At 41.5% G+C, this 25,569-nt stretch overlaps 1 protein-coding gene, 1 long non-coding RNA gene and 1 pseudogene across 7 annotated transcripts in view; 1 reads left to right on the plus strand and 2 right to left on the minus strand.

The window, feature by feature from the left end:
* Positions 1-4,876: 4,876 nt before the first annotated feature.
* obscna (obscurin, cytoskeletal calmodulin and titin-interacting RhoGEF a) overlaps positions 4,877-25,569 on the plus strand; it is a 171,852-nt gene continuing 151,159 nt past the window's right edge. For all 6 annotated transcript variants that reach the window (XM_061883080.1, XM_061883082.1, XM_061883081.1 and 3 more), the window contains exons 1-6: positions 4,877-5,029; positions 7,810-7,911; positions 7,978-8,244; positions 17,874-18,035; positions 18,195-18,299; positions 21,917-22,183. In XM_061883080.1, coding sequence (XP_061739064.1) covers positions 7,872-7,911; positions 7,978-8,244; positions 17,874-18,035; positions 18,195-18,299; positions 21,917-22,183 — 841 coding nt within the window. In that variant the 5' untranslated portion in view covers positions 4,877-5,029; positions 7,810-7,871. The remainder of the gene's footprint in view (positions 5,030-7,809; positions 7,912-7,977; positions 8,245-17,873; positions 18,036-18,194; positions 18,300-21,916; positions 22,184-25,569) is intronic.
* LOC133540468 (uncharacterized) overlaps positions 19,141-25,569 on the minus strand; it is an 83,529-nt gene continuing 77,100 nt past the window's right edge. The window contains exons 5-6 of the long non-coding RNA XR_009803642.1: positions 22,380-22,455; positions 19,141-22,136 (exon numbers count right to left, since the gene is read on the minus strand). This is a non-coding gene — a long non-coding RNA (uncharacterized LOC133540468). The remainder of the gene's footprint in view (positions 22,137-22,379; positions 22,456-25,569) is intronic.
* Positions 24,826-24,944, minus strand: LOC133540973 (5S ribosomal RNA; annotated as a pseudogene).

Raw genomic sequence — 25,569 nt, forward strand, 5'->3', positions numbered from 1 at the left:
TCATTTATCACCAAAACCCTTAAAACAAGAAAAACACTAACATCAAATCTGCTTAGTGAGAATAATTATCTTATCAGACATAAAATAAGCAAATATCACCCTTATTTGAGATATTTAACCTTACTTAGATTTCAGTTTTTGCAGTGAGCAAAGAACTAAACAGAGACAGAATTCAATTCGGCTCAATTTGAGGAGAGACGCTCGGACATCTGTACTCTTGTACAATGTCATCACGCTGTGCCAAAACCAGAATCAGACATACTTTATTAATCCCCGAGGGGAAATTAAAATTTTCAGCACAATCCCATTCGAGATCAGACAAACATTATAGGGAGACAGAACAGGATCGCTGACGGGTCTGCCAACTTCCGGCACCCATTACAAAAAAAGGTGAGATACAGATAAACAAGTGGGGGGAATGGGAGAAAAAAATTAAATTAAATAAAAAAATCTGTCTAAGTCTGGGCCCCTGGAGAGGGAGCCCAGACTGACGCAAGGGAAAATAAACAACTCATAGCCATAGTAATCCCCCTTACATGTGTGTAAGAGGGAAACATCAATCAATCAATCAATGTTTATTTATATAGCCCCAAATCACAAATGTCTCAAAGGACTGCACAAATCATTACGACTACAACATCCTCGGAAGAACCCACAAAAGGGCAAGGAAAACTCACACCCAGTGGGCAGGGAGAATTCACATCCAGTGGGACGCCAGTGACAATGCTGACTATGAGAAACCTTGGAGAGGACCTCAGATGTGGGCAACCCCCCCCCCCTCTAGGGGACCGAATGCAATGGATGTCGAGCGGGTCTAACATGATACTGTGAAAGTTCAATCCATAGTGGCTCCAACACAGCCGCGAGAGTTCAGTTCAAAGCGGATCCAAGACAGCAGCGAGAGTCCCGTCCACAGGAAACCATCTCAAGCGGAGGCGGATCAGCAGCGTAGAGATGTCCCCAACCGATACACAGGCGAGCGGTCCATCCTGGGTCTCGACTCTGGACAGCCAGTACTTCATCCATGGTCATCGGACCGGACCCCCTCCACAAGCGAGGGGGGGACATAGGAGAAAAAAGAAAAGAAGCGGCAGATCAACTGGTCTAAAAAGGAGGTCTATTTAAAGGCTAGAGTATACAGATGAGTTTTAAGGTGAGACTTAAATGCTTCTACTGAGGTAGCATCTCGAACTGTTACCGGGAGGGCATTCCAGAGTACTGGAGCCCGAACGGAAAACGCTCTATAGCCCGCAGACTTTTTTTGGGCTTTGGGAATCACTAATAAGCCGGAGTCTTTTGAACGCAGATTTCTTCCCGGGACATATGGTACAATACAATCGGCAAGATAGGATGGAGCTAGACCGTGTAGTATTTTATACGTAAGTAGTAAAACCTTAAAGTCACATCTTAAGTGCACAGGAAGCCAGTGCAGGTGAGCCAGTACAGGCGTAATGTGATCAAACATCAAAGAACACAAAGGACATGAAAGATATTAAAAGTAGCGGAGCTGATGCTACCAGCCACTTCTACATACAGCTATGAATAAAAAGTAAAAGAAACATATACACTGTGGTGGCCTCTGCGGTGTTCCACGTGGAGAGAGTATGGCCAGAGACAGGAGCAGACCCAACAAAGCAACCAAGAGAGCCGACTCCCCTCTCGGCCGGTGACCAGTCCGCATGGAGGAGCGAGGATATATCCAAGAAACCTGAGGTGTCCGATACCTGCTCATCCAGCCAAGACACTGTGGAGCTTGTCCGTCGCGGTGCTCAGTGCCAGGTCCGCAGCTCTGTAGCTCTGAAATCTGAAAAGATTGTACTCCTCCCCCTTTTATTTGGACTTTCTCTGACCACATGACAACAGCTGCTTCTAAGGGACGAGGTCGTAAAAATCCATTGCCTTTGATCACAGCAGTTCAAAAGAAAAGGTCGTAAAAACAGTTCACAGAAAAGGTCCCAAAAGAGTTCAAAAAGAGGTCCGTAAAAAACAGTTGAAAAGAGGTTGTCTGGAACTTGGGCAGATCCCGCCTTCTCTCCGCTTTGTAGTCCTTGGGTTAAAATTATATCTTTATGTTGATTACAATATATGAAATAAAACAGAACACCTTCATGTTGCTTCCCCCCCTACACAGTGGAGTTTTACAAGCATTCTTCTCGGTAGCTTTCAAAGACCGCTTTTGCACTCAATGTAACACTAAAGTTTTTTTGATAACTTAGAAACAATTATTCTGACATTTGTAAAGAATGTAATATTTGTTAATATTATGGCAAGTTTCACTGGAATAAGGCGATTTTGGTAGCCAACTATATAAATAATCATTGATTGATTGATTAATCCACAAGCTTCTGCTTGAATTTGTGACCACTCCTCTTGACAAAATAGGTGCAGTTCAGCTAAATGTGTTGGTTTTCTGACATGGACTTGTTTCTTCAGCATTGTCCACACGTTTAAGACAGGACTTTAATGAAGGCCATTCTAAAACCTTCATTCCAGCCTGATTTAGCCATTCCTTTACCACTTTTTGATTTTAATTCATTATTATTTTTCAAGCAATGCGGTTGAAAAAAACCCCACTAAAATGATCGGGGATCCAAAAGGGCCTCACTCATAAAAGTGTAGAAAATAAGTCATACATTTTTTACTTTCAATATTAGTCTTTAGATCAGTGGTCACCAACCTTTTTGAACCCAAGATCCCTGGTCTTGGCCAATAACCAAAGCAAGACCTAACCCTGCGTTAACTATGTTTTTTATATACATAAATACACATATATATATATATACAACTCTTATGCTTAAAGGCCGTTGCTATAGTTATTATCAATTGTGCTGAAGTTGTACTTTTCTATCAGTGCAAAGACACAACTTGTGGTCTTGCTTTGCGAGTTTTCTCTCGTCAGCAGTTTGGTTCCAGACCCTGCCTGCTGACAGCCAAGGACGGACATCGAGTACCTCGGCGCAGACAGGGGGAAATCACGAGTGTCGGCCCATTTCCATTCTGAATAATCATGTATTGTGTCTACTGGGGGCTGCTTGCAACCTCAGTGATGTTAACTGGGGACCTCCCAAATAAATAGAGGAGCACGGGGACTGTACCTTAGAGCGTAAGGGGGAAACTGTAACTGAGTGTACAGCCCAATACTTTTCTCCTCATGAGTAAAATTCAACTTGTCTTGTGTAATAGATAGTTCGGTGTTTGAACATGACAGGAGCAGTAAAGGTTAAAAAAAATATAGAGATAATCCCCGAAAGGGACAAGCGGTAGACAATGGATGGATGGATGGATTTTGAAAATGACAAATATAAAAATGGCTCCTGTATGCTTTGATTTTGATTTGGTGGAAAAAAGTTATGACACCTCAACTGATCGTTTGATCTTTTTTAAATGTTTTAATGCCCTTTTTGTTTAAAAAAAAAACTTTTTTTTTTGGAGGGCAAAAACACAAAATAGGCAACATTTTCCCCCCAGTTTTTTTTCAAAGTGGAATATCTAAAGTGAAGTAATTGAAGCTTTAAATAGGTCAATAACAACATTGATTTTGATGCATTATTATTTGTTGAGCAATGACAGTTTTAAAGTGAAGTGAAGTGAATTATATTTATATAGCGCTTTTTTCTCTAGCGACTCAAAGCGCTTTTACATAGTGAAACCCAATACCTAAGTTACATTTAAACCAGTGTGGGTGGCACTGGGAGCAGGTGGGTAAAGTGTCTTGCCCAAGGACACAGCGGCAGTGACTAGAATGGCGGAAGCGGGAATCGAACCTGCAACCCTCAAGTTGCTGGCACAGCCACTCTACCAACATCCCGCATGGCAGCTTTGATAGATAAATAGTACTTTATTGATTCCACCAGGAGAGTTCCCTCAGGACAATTAAAAGTGTGTTATTGTGATATTAGAGTCAATATTGCAACTTTGTCTTGTTACATTTCACTTGTTAGCTTTTTTACGTTCTTTGTTTGTTTGTTTTTATGTCAAAATAATTGTATCTGTTCTTCAATGAGTTCCCGGCGAGCAGACAAAAGCTGTCTTTGATTCTACCAAGCATATGGCGTGTAAAACTCCACTGTGTAGGATGGGAAGCGACATGAAGGTGTCGTTTTCTTTATAATGTATTGTAATCCACAGGAAGATTTTGTCTTGACCCCGAGATCTAGGAAGCAAAAAGGAAGCAGGGCCTGACCCCGCCCTCCTGGCACCTTTTTTTTTAACTGTTTTGTGACCAAAGGCAGCGGCTGTTTACGACCCCCCCTTCCTTTAAAAACAGCTGTAATCGGGGAGAGTCCAAATAAAAGAGGAAGTGAAGTGAATTATATTTATATAGCGCTTTTCTCTAGTGACTCAAAGCGCTTTTACATAGTGAAACCCAATACCTAAGTTACATTTAAACCAGTGTGGGTGGCACTGGGAGCAGGTGGGAAAAGTGTCTTGCCCAAGGACACAACGGCAGTGACTCGGTTGGCAGAAGCGGGAATCGAACCCGCAACCCTCAAGTTGCTGGCACGGCCACTCTACCAACCGAGCTATGCCGTACAATCTTTCGTCAGAGCGTGGTGCAAGACTGTAGAAAGAGTACAGCCCAGACGTTTCTCCTCAATTGAGCTAAATTGAACTCTGTCTCTGTTTAATTCCTTGCTGTTTAATGGATGTCATCAGTGTTTGAACCTGACAGTTTACAAAGACTTTGGACACGCCTGCTTTAGATACCAGCTACTTGTTTAGGGGATGGCATACAGTATATTTTCTAGTATTGTAACGGTTGCATTGATGGTGATTATTGTGCTCTCTCTGCCATGGACGCCAAGCTATTTTGGAAGTCAGTATTTTGGGGTGGGGGGGGTGTCAGCTGTTCACTAAGTCGCTCCATCACCGCAGCGACAAGGAGGAAAAAAAGAGAAAGTGGTGTAGGGTCTGTCTCCTTCGGGGACCGGGACTCAGATTTGGAATGCATGCTGGCGTTGTTAAAGTCCTAGACCTGATCAGGTGTTGGTGTGAGGATGGACCTTCTTCCAGCACACCTGAGTTAAAGGTGAGTACACGATACCGTTTGGCTTGACATCTTTTTCATCACTCCGTCCACTCAGGTGCTGTAATATTTAGTTCAGTCGTATGCAAATATTGATTAGGATTGTCCCGGCTGTGATTGGAGGAGTGGAACTTTGTTTGCTGTTTACTGTGTGACAGCGAAGCATGCTGGGAATGTCCTGTGCGAAATGATCCAAGCTGGTAGATTTGATATCTTTGGTGTGCCTTCCTGAGCCGAGAGCTGGCTGAGGGCGTTCAGGTTGTGGTGGCGTCACAGCAGAGTCTATATTGGTGGCGATGAGTCAGGGAGCGAGGCGACGGGGATTACGCCGCTCGCCATCGCAAGGATCCGATATATGCCACGTGGAATTATTATTACCTGTGTCAACTTTACTGCACTGGAAAAAGTTTACGCTTTTAAAGTTATCCCCCAGCTCTCTCCTTCCACACTCACACTTTGTCAAAACCTCCCCAAACTTGTCCCGATCGTTTGTGCAAAATTTGTGCTGTAAAATGTTGTTTCTAGAACTATAAAAAAATGTAATTTCACGTTTTATTATTCATAACCAGCACCCTACCTTGTCAAAATACCCCCCTCTAAATTTATCCCAAACATTTGTGCTACGTTATTGTTTTTGTTTTTTTAAAGAAAAAGCAGTTTTCTATGACAATATAATATATGCAAATATGCAATGTATTCCTCCCCAAAAATGTCCAAGTGGAATATTAGAAGTAAATTAATTGGAGCCTTCAATAAATCAATATTTCATAACATTGAAATTAGTTCATTATTATTTTTTGAGCAATGACAGTTTAGTATTTTTTTTTAAGTCCGACTACGATTTTTAGGACCTAAAAGGGCCCCATTCATAAAAATGTGTGACATATTTTTTTTATGTTTTATGCCATTTTTGTTAAATAAAACACATTTTTTATGACAATATAATATATGCAAATATGCAATATATTCCCCCCAAAAATGTCCAAGTGGAATATTAGAAGTAAAGTAATTGGAGCCTTCAATAAATCAATATTTCATAACATTGAAATCAGTTCATTTTTATTTTTTGAGCAATGACAGTTTATTTTATTTTTTTAAGTCCCACTAAGATTTTTAGGACCTAAAAGGGCCCCATTCATAAAAGTGTGTAACATATGTTTTTTATGTTTTGTGCCATTTTTGTTAAATAAAACATATTTTTTATGACAATATAATATATGAAAATATGCAATATATTCCCCCCAAAAATGTCCAAGTGGAATATTAGAAGTAAAGTAATTGGAGCCTTCAATAGATCAATATTTCATAACTTTGAAATTAGGTCATTATTACTTTTGACTAATAACATTTTTATTTAAGTCCCACTAAGATTCTTAGGACCTAAAAGGGCCCCATTCATAAAAATGTGTAACATATTTTTATATGTTTTATGCCATTTTTGTTAGATAAAACACATTTTTTATGACAATATAATATATGCAAATATGCAATATATTCCCCCCAAAAAATGTCCAAGTGGAATATTAAAAGTAAAGTAATTGGAGCCTTCAATAGATCAATATTTCATAACATTGAAATGAGTTCATTATTATTTTTTGAGCAATGACATTTTTTTTAAGTCCCACTAAGATTCTTAGGACCTAAAAGGGTCTCACTCATTGAAATGTATACATTTTATTTTTTAATGTTTTATGCCCTTTTTGTTAAAGAACACACCGTTTTTAAAACAATATAAAATATGAAAATATGCAATATATTCCCCCCAAAAATGTCAAAGTAGAATATTTGATGTAAAGTAATTAGAACCTTCAATAGATCAATATTTCATAACATTGAAATTAGTTCATTATTATTTTTTGAGCCCCACTAAGATTCTTAGGACCTAAAAGGGTCTCACTCATAAAAATGCATACATTTTTAATTTTTAATGTTTTATGCCCTTTTTGTTAAAGAAAACACAGTTTTTATGACAATATAAAATATGAAAATCTGCAATATATTCCCCCCAAAAATGTCAAAGTAGAATATTTGATGTAAAGTAATTGGAGCCTTCAATAGTGAAGTGAAGTGAATTATATTTATATAGCGCTTTTTCTCAAGTGACTCAAAGCGCTTTTACATAGTGAAACCCAATATCTAAGTTACATTCAAACCAGTGTGGGTGGCACTGGGAGCAGGTGGGTAAAGTGTCTTGCCCAAGGACACAACGGCAGTGACTAGGTTGGCAGAAGCGGGAATCGAACCTGCAACCCTCAAGTTGCTGGCACAGCCACTCTACCAACCGAGCTAAACCGATCAATATTTCATAACATTGAAATGAGTTCATTATTATTTTTGGAGCAATGACATTTTTTTTAAGTCCCACTAAGATTCCTAGGACCTAAAAGGGTCTTACTCATAAAAATGTATACATTTTTTTTAAATATTTTATGCCCTTTTTGTTAAAGAAAACACAGTTTTTATGACAATATAAAATATGAAAATATGCAATATATTCCCCCCAAACATGTCAAAGTAGAATATTTGATGTAAAGTAATTGGAGCCTTCAATAGATCAATATTTCATAACAACGCTGATTCTGATTCATTATTATTTCCATCAGTTTTAAAGAAAAAAACAGCCTGCATGGAAGCTTAGTGTTATTAAAGTCACCACAGCAACTTTTGCTTGTTAAATTTCACTTATTTGCTCTTTTTTTTCCATTTTTTATGTTTTTTTTTTATGAGATTGTTTTAGAACACCCCTGCTGATTGACTAATGAGAGCCTCATGCATACATACAGTGTTGAGGTTTACCTGAGGACCGTTGTGGATCCTGGGCCAGAGAGGAAGTCCAGGCATCAGCATGGCCGACCACATACCTGGAGGAATAGTAGCAGCTGCAAGTAAGGAATGCAACAACGGTGACGGAGCACATACCTTTTTTAGAACGCTGTGTCTTCCCAATCCAGAGAAGCGTGTCCAGGTGGTGAAAGGCCTGGAGGATGTGGAAGTGAGCGAGTGCCAGAGCTGCTCCCTGGAGGTGACCCTCAACTTGGCCTACATGGAGGGAGTGTGGACCCGGGACGGGCTCCAGCTCAAGTCCAAGCCCAACTGTCGCATGAGCGCACACGGGAAGACGCACGCCCTCATACTGAGCCGCGTATCTCTGGCGGACGCCGGCCTGATCTCCTTCCACACCGACGGCATCGAGACGTCTGCTCGACTATCTGTCAGAGGTGGGCTCAGAGGACCGACACACGGTCTCGTTTTGGCCGTAACATTTGGATACCATGTGTCAAGTACCAAGATATATGACTCTGAAGGCGTTTGGTCAGGTTCAAACACTGATGATATCTATTAAACAAGACAAGAAGCAAGGAATTAACCAGAGACAGAATTCAAATTAGCTCAATTGAGGAGAAACATCCGGGCTGTACTCTTGTACAGTATCTCAGTACACTCTGGCGAAAGATTGTACAAGTCCTCCTTTATTTGACTTTCTTTGACCACATGACCACAGCTGTTTCTAAGGACGAGGGTCGTATAAAGTTCACAGAAAAGGTCGTAAAACAGTTCAAAGAAGAGGTTCGTAAAAGAGTTACAAAACACCTTCGTAAAACAGTTGAAAAAGGAGGTCGCCTGGAGGGGATTCCGGTCCTGCTTCCTCTTCGTCTTTATAGTCCTTGGGTTAAAACAATATATTTATGTTGATTATAATACATGAAAGAAACAGGAACACCTTCATCTTGGTAGGTTCCAAAGGAAGCTTTTGGTCTTCTCGCTGGGAACTCAATGTAACACAAAGTTTTGTGATAATATAGAAACAATTATTCTAACACGTTCAGCTGCAACATTGAAGTAGAAAGTTAACGTGGCGCTGTTAGCATGCTAACATTAAGATGTGTCAAGTACAAAGATATATGACTGAGGTGTTTGGCTGCAAAATTGGCTAAAAAAAGTTAGCTTGGTAACTGTCAGGTTCAAACACTGATGACATCTATTAAACAAGACAAGAAGCAAGGAATTAACCAGAGACACAATTCAAATTAGCTCAATTGAGGAGAAACATCCGGGCTGTACTCTTGCACAGTATCTCAGCACGCTCTGGCGAAAGATTGTACAAGTCCTCCTTTATTTGACTTTCTCTGACCACATGACTACAGCTGTTTCTAAGAATGAGGGTCGTATAAAGTTCACAGAAAAGGTCGTAAAACAGTTCAAAGAAGAGGTTCGTAAAAGGGCTCAAAAACATGTTCGTAAAACAGTTGAAAAAGGAGGTCACCTGGAAGGGATTCTGGTCCTGATTCCTTTACGTCTTTATAGTCCTTGGGTCAAAACAATATATTTATGTTGATTATAATACATGAAAGAAACAGGAACACCTTCATCTTGGTAGGTTCCAAAGGAAGCTTTTGGTCTTCTCGCTGGGAACTCAATGCAACACAAAGTTTTGTGATAATTTAGAAACAATTATTCTAACACGTTCAGCTGCAAAATTGAAGTAGAAAGTTAACGTGGCGCTGTTAGCATGCTAACATTAACATGTGTCAAGTACTAAGATATATGACTCTGAGGTGTTCGGCTGCAAAATTGGCTAAAAAAAGTTAGCTTGGTAACGGTCAGGTTCAAACACTGATGACATCTATTAAACAAGACAAGAAGCAAGGAATTAACCAGAGACAGAATTCAAATTAGCTCAATTGAGGAGAAACATCCGGGCTGTACTCTTGTACAGTATCTCAGCACGCTCTGGCGAAAGATTGTACAAGTCCTCCTTTATTTGACTTTCTCTGACCACATGACCACAGCTGTTTTTAAGGATGAGGGTTGTATAAAGTTCACAAAAAAGGTTGTAAAACAGTTCAAAGAAGAAGTTCGTAAAAGAGTTCAAAAACACGTTCGTAAAACAGTTGAAAAAGGAGGTCGCCTGGAGGGGATTCTGATCCTGCTTCCTCTTCGTCTTTATAGTCCTTGGGTCAAAACAATATATTTATGTTGATTATAATACATGAAAGAAACAGGAACACCTTCATCTTGGTAGGTTCCAAAGGAAGCTTTTGGTCTTCTCGCTGGGAACTCAATGCAACACAAAGTTTTGTGATAATTTAGAAACAATTATTCTAACACGTTCAGCTGCAAAATTGAAGTAGAAAGTTAACGTGGCGCTGTTAGCATGCTAACATTAACATGTGTCAAGTACTAAGATATATGACTCTGAGGTGTTCGGCTGCAAAATTGGCTAAAAAAAGTTAGCTTGGTAACGGTCAGGTTCAAACACTGATGACATCTATTAAACAAGACAAGAAGCAAGGAATTAACCAGAGACAGAATTCAAATTAGCTCAATTGAGGAGAAACATCCGGGCTGTACTCTTGTACAGTATCTCAGCACGCTCTGGCGAAAGATTGTACAAGTCCTCCTTTATTTGACTTTCTCTGACCACATGACCACAGCTGTTTCTAAGGATGAGGGTTGTATAAAGTTCACAAAAAAGGTTGTAAAACAGTTCAAAGAAGAAGTTCGTAAAAGAGTTCAAAAACACGTTCGTAAAACAGTTGAAAAAGGAGGTCGCCTGGAGGGGATTCTGATCCTGCTTCCTCTTCGTCTTTATAGTCCTTGGGTTAAAACAATATATTTATGTTGATTATAATACATGAAAGAAACAGGAACACCTTCATCTTGGTAGGTTCCAAAGGAAGCTTTTGGTCTTCTCGCTGGGAACTCAATGTAACACAAAGATTTGTGATAATTTAGAAACATTTATTCTAACACGTTCAGCTGAAAAATTGAAGTAGAAAGTTAACGTGGCGCTGTTAGCATGTTAACATTAACGTGTCAAGTACTAAGATATATGACTCTGAGGTGTTCGGCTGCAAAATTGGCTAAAGAAGTTAGCTTTGTAACTGTCAGGTTCAAACACTGATGACATCTATTAAACAAGACAAGAAGCAATGAATTAACCAGAGACAGAATTCCATTTGGCTCAATTGAGGAGAAACGTGTAGACACTGTACTCTTGTACCGTGTCATCCCACGCTCTGACGAAAGATTGTACGCCTCCTCTTTTATTTGGACTTTCGCTGATTACATGGCATCAGCTGTTTTTAAGGGAGGGTGGTCGTAAACAGCCATCGCCTTTGGTTACAAAACAGTTCAAAGAAAAGGTCGTAAAACAGTTAAAAAAAAGGTGCCTGGAGGGCGGGGTAAGGCCCTGCTTCCTCTCCGCTTTGTAGATCTCGGGTCAGGACAATATCTTTCTGTGGATTACAATACATAAAAGAAACTGACGCCTTCATGTCGCTCCCCATCCTTCACAGTTGAGTTTCTGCTTGGTAGGATCAAAGACAGCTTTTGTCCTCTCGCAGGGCGAGCTGAACTCAATGTAACACAACGTTTTGTGATAACTTAGTTACAATTATTCTGACAGTAATGTTAGCATGCTAGCATGTTAACTTTAGCATGTGTCAAGTACCAAGTTATAGGACCCTGAGGCGTTTGATTGCAAAATTGGCAAAAAAAAAAAGTTAGCACGGTAGTGTTAGCATATGTCAAGTAGTAAGTTATATGATGTAAGGTGTTCGGCTGCAAAATTGGGTAAAAAAGTTAGCATGGTAACTTTAGCATGTGTCAAGTACCAATTTATAGTACTCCTTGGCGTTCAATTACAAATTTGGCCAAAAAAAAGTTAGCACGGTAATATTAGCATATGTCAAGTATTAAATTATATGATAAAAGCTGTTTGGCTGCAAAATTGGCTAAGAAAGTTAACATGGCACCGTTAGCATGCTAACATTAGCATGTGTCAAGTACCAAGATATATGAATCTGAGGTGTTCGGCTGTAAAATTGGCTAAAAAAGTTAGCTTGGTAACGTTGGCATGCTAGCATGTTAACTTTAGAATGCTAACAGTTAGCATGTGTCAAGTACTAAGTTATAAGATTCTGAGGCCTCGCTTGCAAAATTGGCACAAAAAAAAAGTTAGCATGGTAGTGTTAGCATATATCAAGTATTAAGTTATATGAGATAAGGTGTTCGGTTTCAAAATTTGCTAAACAACTGAGCACGGTAATGTTAGCATGCTAACAATTAACATGAGTCAAGTACCAAGATATATGACTGTGAAGGCTTTCAGCTGGAAAATTGGCTGAAAAAGTTAGCTTGGGAATGTTAGCATGCTAGCATGTTAACTTTAGCATGTGTCAAGTTTGAAGTTATAGGACTCTGAGGCGCTTTGATTGCAAAATTGGCAAAAAAAAAAAAGTTAGCATGGTAATGTTAGCATATGTCAAGTAATAAGTTATATGATATAAAGTGTTCGACTGCAAAACTGGCTTAAAAAGGGAGCATGGTAATGTTAGCATGTTAATATTAGCATGTGTCAAGTACTAATTTGATAACTCTGAGGGGCTCGGCTGCAAAGTTGTCTGATAAAGTTAGCATGCTAACAGTTAGCATATGTCATTTGACTCTGAGGCTTTTAGATATAAAATTGGATAAAAAGTTAGCGTGGTCATGTTAGCAAGGAAAAAATTGGCGAGAGTCAAGTACCAAGGAATATGACTCTGAGGTGTTCGGCCACAAAATCGGCTGAAAAAGTTAGCGTGTGTAATTTAGCATGATAGAATGTCAATGTTAGCTACCAAGTTATATGACTCTGAGGCGTACGACTACAAAATTGGCTGAAAAAGTTACCATGGTAGTGTTAGCATGCTAGCATGTTAACATTAGCATATGTCAAGTACTAATTTGATAACTCTGAGGCTCTCGGTGGGAAAAGTAAGCATGGTAATGATAGCATGCTAACAGTTAGCATGTGTCATGTGACACTAAGGCTTTCGGCTGTAAAATTTGATAAAAAAAGTTAGCGTGACAATTTTAGCATGCTAAAAATTAGCATGAGTCAAGTTCCAAAGCATATGACTGAGGTGTTCGGCCACAAAATCGGCTGAAAAAGTTAGCGTGTGTAATTTAGCATGATAGAATGTCAATGTTAGCTACCAAGTTATATGACTCTGAGGCGTACGACTACAAAATTGGCTGAAAAAGTTACCATGGTAGTGTTAGCATGCTAGCATGTTAACATTAGCATATGTCAAGTACTAATTTGATAACTCTGAGGCTCTCATCGGGAAAAGTAAGCATGGTAATGATAGCATGCTAACATTTAGCATGTGTCATGTGACTCTAAGGCTTTCGGCTGTAAAATTGGATAAAAAAGTTAGCGTGACAATTTTAGCATGCTAACAATTAGCATGAGTCAAGTTCCAAAGCATATGACTGAGGTGTTCGGCCACAAAATTGGCTGAAAAAGTTAGCGAGGTAATTTAGCATGATAGAATGTCAATGTTAGCTGCCAAGTTATATGACTCTGACGCGTTCGACTACAAAATTGGCTGAAAAAGTTACCATGGTAGTGTTCGCCTGCTAACATTAGCATATGTCAAGTACTAATTTGATAACTCTGAGGCTCTCAGCGGGAAAAGTAAACATGGTAATGATAGCATGCTAACAGTTAGCGTGTGTCATGTGACTCTAAGGCTTTCGGCTTGGATAAAAAGTTAACGTGACAATTTTAGCATGCTAAAAATTAGCATGAGTCAAGTTCCAAAGCATATGACTGAGGTTCAGCCACAAAATTGGCTGAAAAAGTTAGCGAGGTAATTTAGCATGATAGAATGTCAATGTTAGCTGCCGAGTTATATGACTCCGAGTCGTTCGACTACAAAATTGTCTGAAAAAGTTACCATGGTAGTGTTAGCATGCTAGCATGTTAACATTAGCATATGTCAAGTACTAATTTGATAACGCTGAGGTTCTCGGCGGGAAAAGTAAGCATGGTAATGATAGCATGCTAACAGTTAGCGTGTGTCATGTGACTCTAAGGCTTTCGGCTGTAAAATTGGATAAAAAGTTAACGTGACAATTTTAGCATGCTAACAATTAGCATGAGTCAAGTTCCAAAGCATATGACTGAGGTGTTCAGCCACAAAATTGGCTGAAAAAGTTAGCGAGGTAATTTAGCATGATAGAATATCAATGTTAGCTGCCAAGTTATATGACTCCGAGGCGTTCGACTAAAAAATTGGCTGAAAAAGTTACCATGGTAGTGTTAGCATGCTAGCATGTTAACATTAGCATATGTTAAGTACTAATTTGATAACTCAGAGTCTCTTGGCGGTAAAAGTAAGCATGGTAATGATAGCATGCTAACAGTTAGCGTGTGTCATGTGACTCTAAGGCTTTCGGCTGTAAAATTGGATAAAAACGTTAGCGTGACAATTTTAGCATGCTAACAATTAGCATGAGTCAAGTTCCAAAGCATATGACTGAGGTGCTCAGCCACAAAATTGGCTGAAAAAGTTAGCGAGGTAATTTAGCATGATAGAATGTCAATGTTAGCTGCCAAGTTATATGACTCTGAGGCGTTCGACTAAAAAATTGGCTGAAAAAGTTACCATGGTAGTGTTAGCATGCTAGCATGTTAACATTAGCATATGTCAAGTACTAATTTGATGACTCTGAGGCTCTCGGCGGGAAAAGTAAGCATGGTAATGATAGCATGCTAACAGTTAGCGTGTGTCATGTGACTCTAAGGCTTTCGGCTTGGATAAAAAGTTAACGTGACAATTTTAGCATGCTAACAATTAGCATGAGTCAAGTTCCAAAGCATATGACTGAGGTGTTCAGCCACAAAATTGGCTGAAAAAGTTAGCGAGGTAATTTAGCATGATAGAATGTCAATGTTAGCTGCCAAGTTATATGACTCTGAGGCGTTCGACTACAAAATTGGCTGAAAAAGTTACCATGGTAGAGTTAGCATGCTAGCGTGTTAACATTAGCATATGTCAAGTACTAATTTGATAACTCTGAGGCTCTCGGCGGGAAAAGTAAGCATGGTAATGATAGCATGCTAACAGTTAGCATGTGTCATGTGACTCTAAGGCTTTCGGCTGTAAAATTGGATAAAAAAGTTAGCGTGACAATTCTAGCATGCTAACAATTAGCATGAGTCAAGTTCCAAAGCATATGACTGAGGTGTTCAGCCACAAAATCGGTTGAAAAAGTTAGCGAGGTAATTTAGCATGATAGAATGTCAATGTTAGCTGCCAAGTTATATGACTCTGAGGCGTTCGACTACAAAATTGGCTGAAAAAGTTACCATGGTAGTGTTAGCATGCTACCATGTTAACATTAGCATATGTCAAGTACTAATTTGATAACTCTAAGGCTCTCGGCGGGAAAAGTAAGCATGGTAATGATAGCATGCTAACAGTTAGCATGTGTCATGTGACTCTAAGGCTTTCGGCTTGGATAAAAAGTTAACGTGACAATTTCAGCATGCTAAAAATTAGCATGAGTCAAGTTCCAAAGCATATGACTGAGGTTCAGCCACAAAATTGGCTGAAAAAGTTAGCGAGGTAATTTAGCATGATAGAATGTCAATGTTAGCTGCCAAGTTATATGACTCCGAGTCGTTCGACTACAAAATTGTCTGAAAAAGTTACCATGGTAGTGTTATAGCATGCTAGCATGTTAACATTAGCATATGTCAAGTACTAATTTGATAACTCTGAGGCTCTCGGCGGGAAAAGTAAGCATGGTAATGATAGCATGCTAACAGTTAGCGTGTGTCATGTGACTCTAAGGCTTTCGGCTTGGATAAAAAGTTAACGTGACAATTTTAGCATACTAAAAATTAGCATGAGTCAAGTTCCAAAGCATATGACTGAGGTGTTCGGCCACAAAATCGGCTGAAAAAGTTAACGTGTGTAATTTAGCATGATAGAATGTCAATGTTAGCTACCAAGTTATATGACTCCGAGGCGTTCGACTACAAAATTGGCTGAAAAAGTTACCATGGTAGTGTTAGCATGCTAGGATGTTAACATTAGCATATGTCAAGTACTAATTTGATAACTCTGAGGCTCTCGGCGGGAAAAGTAAGCATGGTAATCATAGCATGCTAACAGTTAGCATGTGTCATGTGACTCTAAGGCTTTCGGCTGTAAAATTGGATAAAAAAGTTAGCGTGACAATTTTAGCATGCTAACAATTAGCATGAGTCAAGTTCCAAAGCATATGACTGAGGTGTTCAGCCACAAAATCGGCTGAAAAAGTTAGCGAGGTAATTTAGCATGATAGAATGTCAATGTTAGCTGCCAAGTTATATGACTCTGAGGCGTTCGACTACAAAATTGGCTGAAAAAGTTACCATGGTAGTGTTAGCATGCTAGCATGTTAACATTAGCATATGTCAAGTACTAATTTGATAACTCTGAGGATCTCATCGGGAAAAGTAAGCATGGTAATGATAGCATGCTAACATTTAGCATGTGTCATGTGACTCTAAGGCTTTCGGCTGTAAAATTGGATAAAAAAGTTAACGTGACAATTTTAGCATGCTAACAATTAGCATGAGTCAAGTTCCAAAGCATATGACTGAGGTGTTCAGCCACAAAATCGGTTGAAAAAGTTGGCGAGGTAATTTAGCATGATAGAATGTCAATGTTAGCTACCAAGTTATATGACTCTGAGGCGTTCGACTACAAAATTGGCTGAAAAAGTTACCATGGTAGTGTTAGCATGCTACCATGTTAACATTAGCATATGTCAAGTACTAATTTGATAACTCTGAGGCTCTCGGCAGTAAAAGTAAGCATGGTAATGATAGCATGCTAACAGTTGGCATGTGTCATGTGACTAAGGCTTTCGGCTGTAAAAATGGATAAAAAGTTAACGTGACAATTTTAGCATGTTAAAAATTAGCATGAGTCAAGTTCCAAAGCATATGACTCAGGTGTTTGGCCACAAAATCGGCTGAAAAAGTTAGCGAGGTAATTTAGCATGATAGAATGTCAATGTTAGCTGCCAAGTTATATGACTCCGAGGCGTTCGACTACAAAATTGGCTGAAAAAGTTACCAGGGTAGTGTTAGCATGCTAACATTAGCATATGTCAGGTACTAATTTGATAACTCTGAGGCTCTCGGCGGGAAAAGTAAGCATGGTAATGATAGCATGCTAACAGTTAGCGTGTGTCCTGTGACTCTAAGGCTTTCGGCTTGGATAAAAAGTTAACGTGACAATTTTAGCATGCTAAAAATTAGCATGAGTCAAGTTCCAAAGCATATGACTTAGGTGTTCGGCCACAAAATTGGCTGAAAAAGTTAGCGGGGTAATTTAGCATGATAGAATGTCAATGTTAGCTGCCAAGTTATATGACTCCGAGGCGTTCGACTACAAAATTGGCTGAAAAAGTTACCATGGTAGTGTTAGCATGCTAGCATGTTAACATTAGCATATGTCAAGTACTAATTTGATAACTCTGAGGCTCTCGGCGGGAAAAGTAAGCATGGTAATGATAGCATGCTAACATTTAGCATATGTCATGTGACTCTAAGGCTTTCGGCTGTAAAATTGGATAAAAAAGTTAGCGTGACAATTTTAGCATGCTAACAATTAGCATGAGTCAAGTTCCAAAGCATATGACTGAGGTGTTTGGCCACAAAATCGGCTGAAAAAGTTAGCGAGGTAATTTAGCATGAAAGAATGTCAATGTTAGCATGTTAACAGTTACCATGCGTCAACTGCCAAGTTAATTGAAAAATTCGCTAAGAAATTTAACATGGTGGTGTTAGCGTGCTAGCATGTGTCAAGTCCTAATTTGATAACTCCGAGGCGCTCGACTGCAAAATTGTCTGGGAAAGTTAGCATGGTAATGTTATCGTGCTAACAGTTAGCCGGTGTCATATGAGGCTTTCGGCTGTAAAATTGGATTAAAAAAAAAAGTTAGCATGATAATGCTAACAAGCTAGCGCAGGGGTCACTATAGCAGTCGGTGTGTTTACCAAGTACTTGCCTTGCAGCCCGGGACATCCAGGTGCTAAAGGAGCTGGAGGATGTGGACACCATGGAGCGCCAGTCCGTCAGCTTCCTGTGTGAAGTCAACTTGGAGGACGTGGAGGGCCGCTGGTACAGGGACGACTGCAGGATCCGACACGGGGACAACATAAAGATCAGACATCAGGGTGAGTGAGTCAGTACCTGTTCAGGATCTAGTAACATTCAGTACCTGTTCAGGATCTAGTAACATTCAGTACCTGTTCAGGATCTAGTAACATGAGAGTCAGTCAGTAAAAGCAAACCAGATGTAAACAGGGATCCTTCTGTTGTGAATGTGGTTTCAGGTCAAATCCACACCTTGTCTTTTAAGTCTGTCAGACCGGAGCACGCTGGCCAGATCCGATTCTTTGCCCAGCGGGTCTGGTCTTGTGCCACTCTTACAGTCAAAGGTCAGTCCCTAGTTTTATTACTTTTTTGTAATAAGTCCTACACAATTTCAACAGGCTGAGAATGAAATTGAATAACAATAGATTACAACTATTGTTGTAATCAACTGTGCTTTGTGTCCCTCGGGAAGTCCTGTTCAGACTGTATCGGACTGTCTGATTGTGGTGGTCCGCTCCCTGTATGATCAGTGTCAGAGCTTGGTCCGCAGTAAGTCGGACCCGTTTCCAGTGAGGGTTGGACTCCACCAAGGCTGCCCTTTGTCACCGATTCTGTTGATAACTTTTATGGACAAGAAATCTGCGTTCAAAAGACTCCGTCTTATTAGTGATTCCTAGAGCCCAAAAAAAGTCTGCGGGCTATAGAGCGTTTTCCGTTCGGGCTCCAGTACTCTGGAATGCCCTCCCGGTAACAGTTCGAGATGCTACCTCAGTAGAAGCATTTAAGTCTCACCTTAAAACTCATCTGTATACTCTAGCCTTTAAATAGACCTCCCTTTTAGACCAGTTGATCTGCCGCTTCTTTTCTTTCTCCTATGTCCCCCTCTCCCTTGTGGTGGGGGTCCGGTCCGATGACCATGGATGAAGTACTGGCTTTCCAGAGTCGAGACCCAGGATGGACCGCTCGCCTGTGTATCGGTTGGGGACATCTCTACGCTGCTGATGTCCGCTTGAGATGGTTTCCTGTGGACGGGACTCTCGCTGCTGTCTTGGATCCGTTTTGAACTGAACTCTCGTGGCTGTGTTGGAGCCACTATGGATTGAACTTTCACAGTATCATGTTAGACCCGCTCGACATCCATTGCTTTCGGTCCCCTAGAGGAGGGGGGTCGGGGGGGGGGGGGGTTGCCCACATCTGAGGTCCCCTCCAAGGTTTCTCATAGTCAGCATTGTCACTGGCGTCCCACTGGATGTGAATTCTCCCTGCCCACTGGGTGTGAGTTTTCCTTGCCCTTTTGTGGGTTCTTCCGAGGATGTTGTAGTCGTAATGATTTGTGCAGTCCTTTGAGACATTTGTGATTTGGGGCTATATAAATAAACATTGATTGATTGATTGAATTTCTAGGCGCAGTCAAGGTGTTGAGGGGATCCGGTTTGGTGGCTACCAGGATTAGGTCTCTGCTTTTTGCAGAATGTGGTCCTGATGGCTTCATCTGGCCAGGATCTTCAGCTCTCACTGGAACGGTTCATAGCCGATTGCGAAGTGACTGGGATGGGAATCAGCACCTCCAAGTCCCAGTCCATGGTTCTTGCCCGGAAAAGGGTGGAGTGCCATCTCCGGGTTGGGGAGGAGACCCTGCCCCAAGTGGAGGAGTTCAAGTACCTCGGAGTCTTGTTCACGAGTGAGGGAAGAGTGGATCGTGAGATCGACAGGCGGATCGGTGCGGCGTCATCAGTAATGCGGACGCTGTATCGATCCGTTGTGGTGAAGAAGGAGCTGAGCCGGAAGGCAAAGCTCTCAATTTATCGGTCGATCTACGTTCCCATCCTCACCTATGGTCATGAGCTTTGGGTCATGACCGAAAGGACAAGATCACGGGTACAAGCGGCCCAAATGAGTTTGTGTCTCTCCCTTAGAGATAGGGTGAGAAGCTCTGCCATCCGGGAGGAACTCAAAGTAAAGCCGCTGCTCCTCCACATGGAGAGGAGCCAGATGAGGTGGTTCGGGCATCTGGTCAGGATGCCACCCGAGGGAAGTGTTTAGGGCACGTCCGACCATCAGGAGGCCACAGAGAAGACCTAGGACACGTTGGACTCTCACTATTATGCTTGATCCACTATGGACTGGACTCTCACTATTATGTTAGATCCACTATGAACTGGACTCTCATGATAATGTGTTAGATCCACTATGGACTGGACTCTCACACTATTATGTTGGATCCACTATGGACTGGACTCACTATTATGTTAGATCCACTACAAACTGGACTCTCATGATATTGTGCTAGATCCAGTATGGACTGGACTCTCACACTATTATGTTAGATCCACTATGGACTGGACTCACTATTATGTTAGATCCACTATGAACTGGACTCTCATGATATGTGTTAGATCCACTATGGACAGGACTCTCACACTATTATGCTAGATCCACTATGGACTGGACTCTCACACTATTATGTTAGATCCACTATGGACTGGACTCTCACACTATTATGTTAGATCCACTATGAACTGGACTCTCATGATATTGTGCTAGATCCAATATGGACTGGACTCTCAAACTATTGTGTTAGATCTACTATGGACTGGACTCACTATTATGTTAGATCCACTATGGACTGGACTCTCACACTATTGTGTTAGATCTACTATGGACTGGACTCACTATTATGTTAGATCCACTATGGACTGGACTCTCACACTATTGTGTTAGATCCACTATGGACTGGACTCACTATTGTGTTAGATCCACTATGAACTGGACTCTCATGATATTGTGCTAGATCCACTATGGACTGGACTCTCACACTATTATGTTAGACCAGCTACGGACTGGACTCTCACTGTTGTGTTAGATCCACTATGAGCTGGACTTTCATGATATTGTGCTAGATCCACTATGGACTGGACTCTCACTAATGTGTTAGATCCACTATGGAGTGGACTCACTATTATGTTAGATCCACTATGAACTGGACTCTCATGATATTGTGTTAGATCCACTAAGGACTGGACTCACTATTATGTTAGATCCACTATGAACTGGACTCTCACACTATTGTGTTAGATCCACTATGGACTGGACTCACTATTGTGTTAGATCCACTATGAACTGGACTCTCATGATATTGTGCTAGATCCACTATGGACTGGACTCTCACACTATTATGTTAGACCAGCTAAGGACTGGACTCTCACTATTGTGTTAGATCCACTATGAGCTGGACTCTCATGATATTGTGCTAGATCCACTATGGACTGGACTCTCACTAATGTGTTGGATCCACTATCGACTGGACTCACTATTATGTTAGATCCACTATGGATTGGACTCTCATGATATTGTGTTAGATCCACTAAGGACTGGACTCTCACACTATTATGTTAGATCCACTATGGACTGGACTGTCACTATTGTGTTAGATCCACTATGAACTGGACTCTCATGATATTGTGCTAGATCAGCACCTCCAAGTCCCAGTCTCACACTATTATGTTAGACCAGCTACGGACTGGACTCTCACTATTGTGTTAGATCCACTATGAACTGGACTCTCACACTATTATGTTAGATCCAATACGGACTGGACTCTCACTATTATGTTAGATCCACTATGGACTGGACTCTCACACTATTATGTTAGATCCACTACGGACTGGACTCTCACTATTTTATGTTAGATTCACTCGACGTTCATTGCACCGGTCGCCCAGGGGAGGTCCCCACATCTGTGGTCCACTCCAAGGTTTCTCATTGTCCAACTGGGTTGTGTTTTTCCTTGCCCTGATGTGGGATCTGAGCCGAGGATGTCGTTGTGGCTTGTGCAGCCTTTTGAGACACTCGTGATTTAGGAATATATAAGTAAACATCGATTGACTGATCGATCGTTACATCCCTTTTCGAGATCATCTTAAAAATATGCTACAATATTGCCTGTTTTCTCAATCCTCAGAGCTCCCGGTCCAAATAGTGCGCCCCCTGAGGGTCAAGATCGCCATGTACCACCACAGAGGTCTGCTGGAGTGCCAGGTGTCCCGGGCCAACGCTCAAGTCCGATGGTACAAGAACAGGCGGGAGCTCCAGTCCGGCAAGAAGTACCATCTGATCTGCCAAGACGTCTTCAGGCAGCTCACCATCGACGACGTATGCTCCTCGGATGAAGACACCTACGTCTGCGACGCGGGAGACGACAAAACATCTTGTCAGCTTCTGGTGGAGGGTGAGATATATCGGTTACAACGTGGGAACTCCGCGAATCCTAATTTTGGGACGCTAACCGACATCCGATCCGATGTAGGGTCACACTGATGAAATCTTCAAGTATTCAGTTCGGACATTTATAAAGTAGTCCGTGAACACGTGTAACAGTGTACAACTACTCGGAAGAAACACTATTTTCGATGGTGCGTACTCACATTCTGTAACTTCCGATGTATTTACGTCGTCCCTCAACACGCCTGAAGCTGGTGCTTCTTTTGGAGTGGGTGTTGCCTAAGAAGAACAGACACAATAAGTAGACAAAGCAAAGCATCTACAAGTTAAAAGTTAAAGTAGCAACGATAGCCACACACACGCTAGTTCAATCAATCAATCAATCAATCAATCAATCAATATTTATTTATATAGCCCCAAATCACAAATGTCTCAAAGGACTGCACAAATCATTACGACTACAACATCCTGGGAAGAACCCACAAAAGGGCAAGGAAAACTCACACCCAGTGGGACGCCAGTGACAATCCTGACTATGAGAAGCCTTGGAGAGGACCTCAGATGTGGGCAACCCCCCCCCCCCCCCTCTAGGGGACCGAAAGCAATGGATGTCGAGCGGGTCTAACATGATACTGTGAAAGTTCAATCCATAGTGGCTCCAACACAGCCGCGAGAGTTCAGTTCAAAGCGGATCCAAGACAGCAGCGAGAGTCCCGTCCACAGGAAACCATCTCAAGCGGAAGCGGATCAGCAGCGTAGAGATGTCCCCAACTGATACACAGGCGAGCGGTCCATCCTGGGTTCTGACGAGCGGTCCATCCTGGGTCTCGACTCTGGACAGCCAGTACTTCATCCATGGTCATCGGACTGGACCCCCTCCACAAGGGAGGGGGGGGGACATAGGAGAAAGAAAAGAAGCGGCAGATCAACTGGTCTAAAAAGGAGGTCTATTTAAAGGCTAGAGTATACAGATGAGTTTTAAGGTGAGACTTAAATGCTTCTACTGAGGTGGCATCTCGAACTGTTACCGGGAGGGCATTCCAGAGTACTGGAGCCCGAACGGAAAACGCTCTATAGCCCGCAGACTTTTTTTGGGCTCTAGGAATCACTAATAAGCCGGAGTCATTTGAACGCAGATTTCTTGCCGGGACATACGGTACAATACAATCGGCAAGATAGGATGGAGCTAGACCGTGTAGTATTTTATACGTAAGTAGTAAAACCTTAAAGTCACATCTTAAGTGCACAGGAAGCCAGTGCAGGTGAGCCAGTATAGGTATATATGTATGTATATATGTATATAAAGGTATATACAGTATAGGTATATATGTATGTATATATGTATATAAAAGTATATACAGTATAGGTATATATGTATGTATGTATATAAAGGTATATACAGTATAGGTATATATGTATGTATGTATGTATATAAAGGTATATACAGTATAGGTATATATGTATGTATATATGCATATAAAGGTATATACAGTATAGGTATATATGTATGTATATATGTATATAAAGGTATATACAGTACAGGCGTAATGTGATCAAACTTTCTTGTTCTTGTCAAAAGTCTAGCAGCCGCATTTGTGGTGAAATGTGTCCTCTGCATTTGACCCATCCCCTTGTTCACCCCCTGGGAGGTGAGGGGAGCAGTGAGCAGCAGTGGTGTCGCACCCAGGAATCATTTTTGGTGATTTAACCCCCAATTTAACCCCAGTGCACTTAAGATGTGACTTTAAGGTTTTACTACTTACGTATAAAATACTACATGGTCTAGCTCCATCCTATCTTGCCGATTGTATTGTACCATATGTCCCGGCAAGAAATCTGCGTTCAAAAGACTCCGGCTTATTGGTGATTCCCAAAGCCCCAAAAAAGTCTGCGGGCTATAGAGCGTTTTCATTTCGGGCTCCAGTACTCTGGAATGCCCTCCCGGTAACAGTTCGAGATGCCACCTCAGTAGAAGCATTTAAGTCTGACCTTAAAACTCATTTGTATACTCTAGCCTTTAAATAGACTCCCTTTTTAGACCAGTTGATCTGCCGTTTCTTTTCTTTTTCTCCTTTGTCCCACTCTCCCTTGTGGAGGGGGTCCGGTCCGATCCGGTGGCCATGTACTGCTTGCCTGTGTATCGGCTGGGGACATCTCTGCGCTGCTGATCCGCCTCCACTCGGGATGGTTTCCTGCTGGCTCCGCTGTGAACGGGACTCTCGCTGCTGTGTTGGATCCGCTTTGGACTGGACTCTCGCGACTGTGTTGGATCCATTATGGATTGAACTTTCACAGTATCATGTTAGACCCGCTCGACATCCATTGCTTTCCTCCTCTCCAAGGTTCTCATAGTCATCATTGTCACCGACGTCCCACTGGGTGTGAGTTTTCCTTGCCCTTATGTGGGCCTACCGAGGATGTCGTAGTGGTTTGTGCAGCCCTTTGAGACACTAGTGATTTAGGGCTATATAAGTAAACATTGATCGAATTCCAACCCTTGATGCTGAGTGCCAAGCAGGGAGGTAATGGGTCCCATTTTTATAGTCTTTGGTATGACTCAGCTGGGGTTTGAACTCACAACCTACTGATCTCAGGGTGGACACTAACCACAAGGCCATTAACCATTAACCAAGGCCATTAACCATAGGTCATTAACAGCACCTGGTATTCCCAGGCAGTCTCCCATCCAAGTACTAACCAGGCCTTACCCTGCTTAGCTTCCGAGATCGGACGAGATCAGGCATGTTCAGGGTAGTGTGGCCGTAAGCCAAAGTCTACAAAGAGTAGACTCCAGATTGATTGATTGATACTTGTATTAGTAGATTGCACAGTTCAGTACATATTCCGTACAATTGACCACTAAATGGTAACACCTAAATACGTTTTTCAACTTGTTTAAGTCGGGGTCCACGTTAATCAATTCATGGTAGACTTGATACTGTAGAGTTTGTGTTATAGCACTGTAGAGTTAGAAGGTCCACAACTTAAACCCTATAGTCCCATTTTCTAAATATCGACCAGGTCCGAAACCAACCCATGTGGGCCCTGTAAGCCCCAAAGGAACTGGAGTGTTCCCAATCACAAATGGGGTGGCCCTGTGTAAATTGTTGATCCGAGCTTATTGGCAATCCGTTTTTTTTCCCGGCCCCAGTCTGTGGCCCCTCCGGCGATGGGAGCCCCGTCTGAGATCGACTTTTTTTTTATTTTACTCATCCTTCCGCAGCGTATACCTTCTTCCCCACCTTTTACAGGGCACCGTTAAGTGGTGACCCATGACAACAAAGAGCATACCATGCCATTCCATACCAAAAAGTCTGAATTTCATCCAGAAGGACGACCTTGGACCCTTGGGGTACATTTTTGACCATCTGGAGAAACCAGGACCTTTAGTGT

This window comes from Nerophis ophidion, linkage group LG22 (genome assembly GCF_033978795.1).
Source record: "Nerophis ophidion isolate RoL-2023_Sa linkage group LG22, RoL_Noph_v1.0, whole genome shotgun sequence".
NCBI classification, from domain to species: Eukaryota; Metazoa; Chordata; class Actinopteri; order Syngnathiformes; family Syngnathidae; genus Nerophis; species Nerophis ophidion.